The following is a 10,000-nucleotide window of genomic DNA, read 5'->3' as shown; positions in this document are numbered from 1 at the left end:
TAGGAGGAGGGGGAGGACAGGGGGAGGAGGAGGGGGAGGGGGTAAGGGGAGGGGGAAAGAGAGGCGGATGACAGTCACTATGCCGGGAGTGTCGGAGATAGGTCGCTCGCGGGGGCCAAGTGTGCGGTCGAGACTCCGGACTTTTTCCTTCATTTTGCTCTCTGGCTTTTTAGTCTTCCTCTTTTCTCTCTCTCTCCCTATCGTTCTTTCTGTTTTCTCTTTCTCTCTCTTTCTCCCTCCTCTCTCTCCCTCTTCCACCTTCTCCTCTTTTTCTCCCTCTTCTCTCTCTCCTCTCTTCCCCCCCCCCTCCTTCCATCTTTCATTTGTTCCTTCCTTCCCTCTTTCCTCCCTCTCCTTCCTTCTTCATTTCTGCACCTCTTCCTCACTCTCTTCTTCCCTCTTTCCTCCCTTGCCTTCCTTCTTCCTTTACCTCTTCCTCACTCTCCACGCACTCCAATTTCTCCATCTTCCTTCTACATTCCGTATCAAGTCCTCACAAGTCCAATTCGCTTTGCAAAAGTGCTTCGAAAGAGAGAGAGAAAAAAAAGTGTTAGAATAACGAGGAAACAAATAATGAGAGAAAAAAATACTCCTAATATAACAAGACTGACGTGGAAATACTCAAAGGATTCATTATGCAACAACTGACTCAGTTTAACGTGACGCCTTTCAACTCGTTGTGTTTTGTTGTTATTCACATATCCACTTATACTCGTGTTCACTTATCTTCTTGCTTATTCGCGAGGGAGAGACGCTCGAGGTGTGCCTTGGGGTTCGAGGTTCTCTGGCACCGACCGGGCTTGCGCTCTGACACGTTCTGACACCTAAACGACACACCACTTGGAACGACACGAAGTCCTGTGTGTGTGTGTGTCCCTGTGTCGTGGCACTCTCGGTTGTGGTGGTGATGGTGTGATGTGTGGATTAGTTGTGGTATTATTGTGCGTTTTCGAAAAATAATGTTTATGGAACCCTGTGGTGTTTCATGTTTTGTGGAGTGAATCGTAGAATTTATTAGAAGTGTTAATAAGAAGGTATATTAGGATTGATTAGAAATTCGGAGGAAATAGAAAAGAAGGAAAATATTAGGGAAGAAAGAGGAAAAAATGCTATTGAGCAGATATTGGCTCTTTGAAACTATTATTTATGTGCATTTTCTTTCAAATTGGTTTTAGATGAATCATTGAGTAGGTAGGGATTGTAAAATTGGGAAAGAAATTTATCGTGATCGTTTTTCTTTTTAGAATCGTTGATATAACTATTTTATGATTTTGATACACGACAGAAACAAGAGTCATAGTTCCTTTTAAAGACGTTGCGCTATTACGTCCCTTTCGCAAAACTTTGATGTGAAAACTGACGTTAAAGAGAATCACTGACATCGTTCACCATCGCAACGCAGGTGACATCATCTGAAAAGAAAAACAAAAACAACAAAACACTAGAGCATTTCTCGGACAAAAGTGAAAGAGCCGCCAGAAAAGCAATCGAGGTCGATGATGGTGGCCTGAGAGACTCGCGTTCGAGCCACGTCCGAGAGGCGCTCCGAAGCATGATGGACGAAGCGCCACGATACAAGACCTTCTGCTCCTACACTGTGGGCGGGGGGTCTGTCAGCTCCCACCCACAGCCACCTCCACAGCCCCCACAGCCCCTGCACCCACAGCCTCAGGCGAAGGTGGTCTCCCAACCCGCCCACCGCCCACAGTCCCACGCACCCACACAGCACCCGATGGCTCCCAAACACTCTCAGGTTCCAACAGCGTCTGGTTATCCACAGATGGTTGCGCCCCCCACCTACCCTCAGATGGTGGGACCCCCCACACACCCGCAGATGGTTGCACCCCCCAAACACCCACAAATGCCATCCCCACGCCCTCAGCAGCACCCACACCCACAGATGGTAGCCCCACCCAAGCACGCACAACCACCCACCCACCCGCAGATGGTGCGCCCACAGATGGCTGGGCCGCCCATGCGTCCCCAACCAGCTGGCACGCCTACACACCCACAGATGGTTTCCCCGCCCACGCATGGCCTAATGGGCGGCCCACAACGGCAGCAAAGCCCACAGTCTGGAACGCCCGTTTACAGTACTTTCCCAGAAGCGATCGTTCTCCCTCCCCTCCCCCACCCTCAACCCCACCCCCACCCCCCCACACACGGCAAGCAAGACCAAGGTTGGTGTTGGTCTGTGTGTCGCGGGATGTCTGTGTCCTGCCTTGTTTGTGTGGATGTGTGAGAGAGAGAAAAGTGGGTGTGTTTTGATTTGGGGGTTTGAATCCGACACGCAAAATTGATTATAATTATTTAGTATAGATTTCATATATGTATATTTATTTAGTATTATCTATTTATACACACGCACGTATACATACGCATACACACGCACACGCTCGCATGCACACACACGCACACACACACACACACACACACACACACACACACACACACACACACACACACACACACACACACACACACGCACATGCACGCACGCACACGCACACACACACACACACACACACACACACACACACACACACACACACACACACACACACACACACACACACACACCACATGCACACACACACACACACACACACACACACACACACACACACACACACACACACACACACACACCACACACACACACACACACCACACACACACCCACCACACACCCACCCCCACACACACCCACACACACACACACACACAACCCACACCCACACCACACACACACACACACACACACACACACACACACACACACACACACACACACCACCCACACACACACACACACACCCCACACACACACACACACACACACACACACACCACCCACACACACACACACACACACACACACACGCACGCACACACACACGCACACACATACACATACACATACTCATACACATACACACCATACACAACACGCACATACACATAACACATAACACACAAACTACACTTACATACGCACATATACATACACGCCCACATACATGCACGCACACAAACACAAACACACAAACACGATTACATACAGTCTACCCGTCACCTCCCCCCTTTACCATTAGCCCACACACCCGACTGACCCCCCCCCCTCTCTCTCTCTCCCCCCGCAGGCGAGTACCGCGTGGGCATCAAGTTCAACGACAAGCACATCCCGGACTCCCCCTACAAGGTGTACATCTCCCCCGACATGGGCGAGGCCAGGAAGGTGGAGATCGCGCAGTTCCCGGAGCAGGGCGGCAAACCCAACAAGGCCCAGAACCTGCTGGTGCTCAAGAACGGCGCCAAGGGCACGCTGGACTGCAAGGTGAGGAGGCCGGGGGACTGGCGGGTTATGGAAGTGATCTGATCGTGTCTTTTTGATGTCTTTTGGTCTCTTCCTCGTTTTCTTTTTCTTTTTTTTGAAGATTTATGGGTATTTATTAATTTTGGGGGGTTATTCATTTTTATTGGGGGTTGATGGTTTCCGTATAAGTATTGCCACACGTAGTATCCTTACAAAGACGAACTAGAATTATTCCTTGTCTCTCATTCAGCTGTAAATCACACAAGAATGAACCCCAATCCATGTCAATATCCTCTATTTTTTCCCTCTCTAATTATACAGAGAGTAACACTAAACGTTAAATCACTCCCCTTTTCTCACCCTTTTCTAAAGGAGCCCCATGCACCCCCCCCCTCCCTTTCCCGCCCGTATTACCTCTCTCTCTCTCTCTCTGTCTCAGCTCGTCGCGCCCTCCGGCCACGAGGACGACTGCTTCACGGACCCCCTCGACTCGGACACCTACAGCGTGCGCTTCGTGCCTCGCGAGATCGGCATCCACTACATCCACATCAAGTTCAACGGCATCCACATCCCCGGCTCCCCCTTCCGCCTCAGGATCGGCAAGGACGAGGCCGACCCCGCCGCCGTCTCCGCCTCCGGAAAGGGACTCGAGTCCTGCGTCTCTGGTAAGGTTTTCGGGTCGGCGCGCGTCTCGAGTTCATTAGAGCTCAGTATTCCATCCATGCTATCAAGTTGTATCCCGAAGATCCCGCATTACCTCAAATATTTCAGTAACATCAACTTTCCTTCTTTGTAACTAGTCAGTTACAATTTAATTTAAGACCAGTATTTACTCTTGAGAAGGAAAAAAATCATCCAGGCCAAGTACTTGTCACAAGCTAATTAAAAATACAAATAAAATCAATCACTTCATCCCTACCATCAAATTATTTCCCCAAAGACCCTGCGCGACCTGAGTCATTCCAACAACACCAACTGCCCATCCTTAAGCCAAGAAAAAGACATCTCCAAACCACCCCCCCTAAACGCCCCCCCTTATTCCAGGCCACAAATCGGACTTCATCGTGGACACGTGCAACGCCGGTGCGGGCACGCTGGCTGTCACCATAGACGGGCCTTCCAAGGTGTCGATGGACTGCACGGAGGTTGAAGAGGGATACAAGGTCAGGTACACACCCCTCGTGCCGGGAGACTACTACATTGCCATCAAGTTCAACGGCTACCACATAGTTGGCTCTCCGTTCAAGGTAAGGGGGGCGGAAGGGAGGGGGCGGGAGGGGGCGGGGCGGAAGGGGTGCGTGTTTATGGGAATGTATGTGTGTATGGTTGGGTGGGTGGGTGTATGTGTCTGTGTATCTCTGCGTTTGCTGGTATTTGAGTGTGTTTACGTACATGATTGAGATCCTGTGTACGTGTATACATATACCTTTTAAGTATACATATACCTTTTAAGGCCCTCGCACAATCCCATCCCCTCATTATAAGGTCAAGGCTCCTCTCCGCACAATCCAGTCCCCTCATTCGTAAAATGACCATCATCCCAAGGTGAGGATCTTCTCAGTCTTTCTCTCTCTCTCTCTCTCTCTCTCTCTCTCTCTCTCTCTCTCTCTTCTTTTTCTTCTCTCTCTCTCTTCTCTCTCTTCTCTCTCTCTCTTCTCTCTCTTCTCTCTCTCTTTCTTTCTTTTCTCTCTCTCTCTCTCTCTCTCTCTCTCTCTCTCTCTCTCCTGTGCTTCCTCCTCTCTCTCTTCTTCTCTCTCTCTCTCTCTCTCTCTCTCTCTCTCTCTCTCTCTCTCTCTCTCTCTCTCTCTCTCTCTTTCAATCGCTCTTTCCCTCTCTTTCTTTCTACTTCTCTTTCTCTTTCTCTCTCTCTCTCTTCTTTCTCTCGCTATCGCTCTCTCTCTTTCTCTCTCTCTTGCTTCTCTCTCTTTTCTTCTTCTCTCTCTCTCTCTCTTTCTCTCTCTCTTTTCTCTTCTCTTTCTCTTCTCCTTTTCTCTCTCTCTCTCTCTCTCTCTCTCTCTCTCTCTCTCTCTCTCTCTCTCTCTCTCTCTCTCTCTCTCTCTCTCTCTTTCGCTTCTGGAGTATATGTGTTGTTATATGATGTGATTCTCCTTCACAACCAATAATTTTATGTTCCATTTGGTTTTAATTCAGTTATAGACTGTTTTGTTTATTTAGTTGATTAAGGTTTCAGAAGTGGTTTTATTCCACAGTAACCAATTTTTTAACTTGCATAAAGGATAGAAACTTAACATGATTCCCCCCCCCCCCCAAAGGTTTACCTCGGATGCCTCCAAAGTGACCAGCAAAGGCTTGGGCTTGAAGAAGGCTCACCTCAACCGCCAGAACAACTTCACTGTCAATGCATCCGCTGCTGGTTGGTGTTTTGTTTTTTTGTTTTCTTTTTCTTTTTTGGTCTCCTGCACATTTGATATATATACAATTTGATATATATACATATAATCTTTTTCCTTTTTTCTCAGATGATGAAAATATGAAGTGCATCAGAAGGATTTGACTTTTTGATAGAATTTTCATCTTAAAATACTTTATTTCATAATTTTTTCCTTCCAACAGGTAACAACATTCTTTATGTTGGTGTATACGGCCCCAAGGCACCTTGCGAAGAGGTTTATATCAAGCATATTGGCCATAACAATTATCAGGTAAGAGGGATTCGGTTCATACTCCAACTTCGAGACATGTGCTTATCAACCCTTCTTATGGGGTTCCTTTGAGAAAGAGGACGTGGATTATATGTCCTCTGTTGATAGTCTTTCCATTCAGAGATTCTTATGGTTTTCATTTTCATTCATTGGCTGCTCATATTTACTCTAGTTGTAGTATTCAGAGTGAAAATCTTTGTCTCTTTTATGTTTCATGGGAATTTGTTACTTTAAGTGACCTCACTGTATCTGTTTTTCAGTTTCTTCCTTTTCATTTTAATTCTATTTTATTTTTCTCTTATTTTCTACACTATTATTATTTTTTTAATAAATAACATTAGTAGGTAGAGATAGAGATTATTTAAAATGGCAGAAAGGAATAATTTCTTTTTTTCTTTTTTTAGGAGATACTTTTTTAGAATTTCAACCTCTCACTTAAAAGGCTGAAGCTTTTTTTCTCTTCATTTTTTTTATATCTTACAAAACTTTTTTTTTCTTAATCATTGGAGGAGTTTAAAAAGAGCAATGTCACACAGAACACAAACTCCCTTTTACCATATTCCAAAAGACACGAATCCAAAAAAACAAAAAACAAAGATGCCCTCAGTCCCCCTTACAGAAATATACGTCTTATATGTATATATATATATATATATATATATATATATATATATATATATAGACTTTGTGCTGTGCCTTGAAAATGGACACTGAACGATCTCTCACAAATACAGGTTGGATACAAGATCAAAGACCACGGCAACTACTTGATCCTTGTGACTTACGGAGATCAGCACATTCCCGGCTCCCCCTTCGTGGTGACAATGTTCTAAGACTCCCTCCCCATGATTCTTGCTATAGGTGTATTTTTCAAGACCTTTTTTTTCTTCTTTTTCTTCTTTTTTTATTTTGCATCCCCTACCCTTTTTTTTCTTTCTTATCCTACCTCTTATATTTTTTTGGGTTTTCCGTTGTATATTTTGTGGTTTATGAATTTGTTTTGCTCACACTTATGCCTCTGCCTTCCCTTTTTTTAGAGAAGACGAGAATAAGGCTATTCCTAGCGTTTATTGCTCCCTCTGTCCCCCCAACTGACACGGTATTTTCTGCCATGGAACATTTTCTGCCAATCCCCCCCTCCCCCATTTGCCTGAATTCTATCACACAGAGTATGCATCCATTATTATTTTGATCTTGTCTTTCTTTTATGCCTTTCATGCTCTCTCTCTCTCTCTCTCTCTCTCTCTCTCTCTCTCTCTCTCTCTCTCTCTCTCTCTCTCTCTCTCTCTCTCTCTCTCTCTCTCTCTCTCTCTCTCTCTCTCTCTCTCTCTCTCTCTTTTTCTCTCTCTCTCTCTCTCTCTCTCTTTTGGTCTCTCTCTCTCTCTCTCTCTCTCTTTTGGTCTCTCTCTCTCTCTCTCTCTCTCTCTCTCTCTCTCTCTCTCTCTCTCTCTCTCTCTCTCTCTCTCTCTCTCTCTCTCTCTCTCTCTCTCTCTCTCTCTCTCTCTCTCTCTCTCTCTCTCTCTCTCGTTCTCTCTCTCTCTGTCTCTTTCTCTCTCTCTCTGTTTCTTTCTCTCTCTCTCTGTTTCTTTCTCTCTTTCTCTTTCTCTTCCCCTCCATCCGTTTGGTTTCTCTAAACTGACTTTTGTATCTTAAGATAACCCCTTGTCCCTAACAACCCCCTCCCTCCCTCCCTCCCTCCCCCCCAAACGGGCCTCAGCGAGAAAGCCCGCAGAGGAGATTCACGATTCCATTCCCGACTCTCTCCCCCGTCAGGTCGGTTACAAGATACACGACCGAGGAGATTACATCCTCTTAGTGAAATGGGGAGACGAGCACATTCCCGGCTCCCCCTTCAGCATCAACGTTTAAGATATTATAAGAGAGTTAGAGATGTGGGATGGCGTTGGCGGTGGCTGGTATGGCGTTTTCACCCTCCTTTTTTCCCCCCTACACCCCTTTAATTAAGCTCTCTTTCCCTCCCTCCCTCCCTCCCTCCAGCCCTCTCTCTCTTTCTCCCTCTCTCCCTCTCCCCCGCTCTCCCTCAGACAGTTTGTAGATCGTGTTGTTTCCCTTTTTAAGGTTGATGCAAGTGTTTTAGTTTGACTTTCCCCAGCACGGTTTTTGCGTCCCCTCCCCCTCATCCCCCCTGGGTGTATGACGGGCGGAAGCATGTACGTCAGATGCCGACTGAGTCTTTCTGTTTTGGTGTTTGTGTTAAGAAAGCATTGTAGCTAGTCAGTTACAATTTAATTTAAGATCGGTATTTTTTGAATTTTTACTCTTGAGACCCTACTGACTTATTGTATAAATGGAAAGTCCATTGTATCTGATTTTCATGCTTCTTCCAACTTATATATTTCATCCCCCTGAAATAGAATGTTGTGATCTTGATGTATACAGTCTATAGTAAATGAATATGATGTATAGAAACATATGTAACCATTATAGGTCTTCATGTTCTGTAGCCGTAATTACCTCTCTTGGTCAGAACATAAATTCGGTAATTGGTTTCCTGTTAGCCATTTGGTAATAGTATACTTTCTGTGTAGATAAAGTGATGTAGGAACCATAGCTTTCTTTTCAGTGTTACTGCATCATCTGTGTTAGATCAACTTTTAGTTTTGTAGGTATAACTTTGAGTGACAGGGATCTCTTCCCTGTATATTGTTCTTAAAGACCTAAAATTATAAAATTTCTAGTTCTTTATCGAAAAGTTGTGAGATAGAATAAAGCATTTGACGCCCTTATGAACAAGGGAAGGGTAAAAGACAAAGAACTCACATTACCGAGGAAAAGAAATATCACTGCTGTTCAGTTTTCTTATTCTCTCTCACAGTGCGGAATATGCAAGTGCATGGTAAAGTGCAGACTCCATGTGTTTCATGCATCCCCCGTTCTCTACTTTGCAGCTGTTGTCCCCCGAGTGTTATTCCATGTCTCCTTGCATGCAATATTATCTATTATCTTATGTTGGTGAAGATGAGACAAATTACCAAGAAGGAAATATGTGGCCTGATAATAATTTTTTGGACTGAAAAAAAGTGTGTTAGATTGATTGATTTATATGTATGATGATACGTAACATTAATGGCAGAATTGGAGAAGTAGATGTCATTAATGAAAGAATTAATAAATGAATAAAAACATTAACATGAAGTTAGCGTCACAGCATTGACTTGCTGGACTTTATAATTGAATGTGTAACTTTTCTAGCATATATCAAGGGTAATATTTTTAATTTAAAAAATAAATTTGTAATTGATGATACGAGGTCCAGTTGATATATGCTGTTATTGTTTGCAAAAAATGTTATGTATCATTAAAGAAACATTGCTTTAATCTACCTTACCATCTGTTACCAAAGATGATCGTTCTTATTTTGCATAACTATTAAAGTTGCTGATAAATAAATAAAAAAAATAATGTAATCAAAGAGAAAAAAAACAAAAGATCATTTATCCATCTTTCACCAAACTAACGGCTGCCTTACCTCCTGCCTCCCTTGTGCTCATGCCCTCCTCTCTCCGCAGATTGGTTACGTCATCCGCGACAAGGGCGACTACATCCTCATAGTGAAGTGGGGTGAAGACCATATTCCAGGGTCACCCTTCCACGTCGTGTGTTAATTCACGCGCAAGTCGGATTCGTCAGCCACACGTTCTTCTCTTTTCCCTTTTCTCTCTCCCTTCTTTCCCTTTGTCTTCTTTTTTTTCCCCCCCCATCATTGTCCTTCTCTCCCCCACCCACCCACCCACCCTGGAATTGTGGCTCCTGGTCGTCTCCTGATAGCATATCTCCTATGAATGACATTAATTTTATAAATGGTTAGCTGTAATTAAATGGCAATTTTGTTTTTCTCTCTTTTTTTTTTTCGTCACTATCTTTTTAATTTATTCATAACTCCTCATGAACGTACCTTTCAATACTAAGGATAGATTCACCATGTTGGACTGGGAAACTTATGCTCATTTAGAACTCATCAAGGGTTTAGGTTAGAAAGGGACGTAGCTTTTGTGCCGAA

The 10,000-nt window shown here is 44.4% G+C and overlaps 2 protein-coding genes across 2 annotated transcripts in view; both read left to right on the top strand.

Annotated features, from left to right (window-relative positions):
- Positions 1-10,000, top strand: part of cher (filamin A protein cher) — a 192,434-nt gene that overhangs the window by 181,398 nt on the left and 1,036 nt on the right. Inside the window, exons 34-39 of the mRNA XM_086534024.1 lie at positions 3,144-3,337; positions 3,756-3,981; positions 4,361-4,707; positions 5,558-5,690; positions 5,891-5,979; positions 9,510-10,000. The exon at positions 9,510-10,000 is cut by the window's right edge and continues 1,036 nt beyond it. Of these exons, the coding sequence (XP_086390150.1) occupies positions 3,144-3,337; positions 3,756-3,981; positions 4,361-4,707; positions 5,558-5,690; positions 5,891-5,979; positions 9,510-9,605 (1,085 nt within the window). The 3' untranslated portion in view covers positions 9,606-10,000. The remainder of the gene's footprint in view (positions 1-3,143; positions 3,338-3,755; positions 3,982-4,360; positions 4,708-5,557; positions 5,691-5,890; positions 5,980-9,509) is intronic.
- On the top strand, positions 36-2,614 carry LOC122250714 (uncharacterized). The gene has a single exon (XM_086533811.1). It carries the CDS (start codon positions 1,553-1,555, stop codon positions 2,240-2,242), a length of 690 nt encoding a protein of 229 aa, XP_086389937.1. The 5' UTR covers positions 36-1,552; the 3' UTR covers positions 2,243-2,614.

The sequence above is a fragment of the Penaeus japonicus genome, unplaced genomic scaffold, assembly GCF_977035675.1.
Source record: "Penaeus japonicus unplaced genomic scaffold, GWHDUDI00000001_assembly GWHDUDI00000040, whole genome shotgun sequence".
Lineage (NCBI taxonomy): Eukaryota > Metazoa > Arthropoda > Malacostraca > Decapoda > Penaeidae > Penaeus > Penaeus japonicus.
Note: the sequence above shows the minus strand (reverse complement) of the source record. Positions and strands in the feature narration are given on the sequence as shown.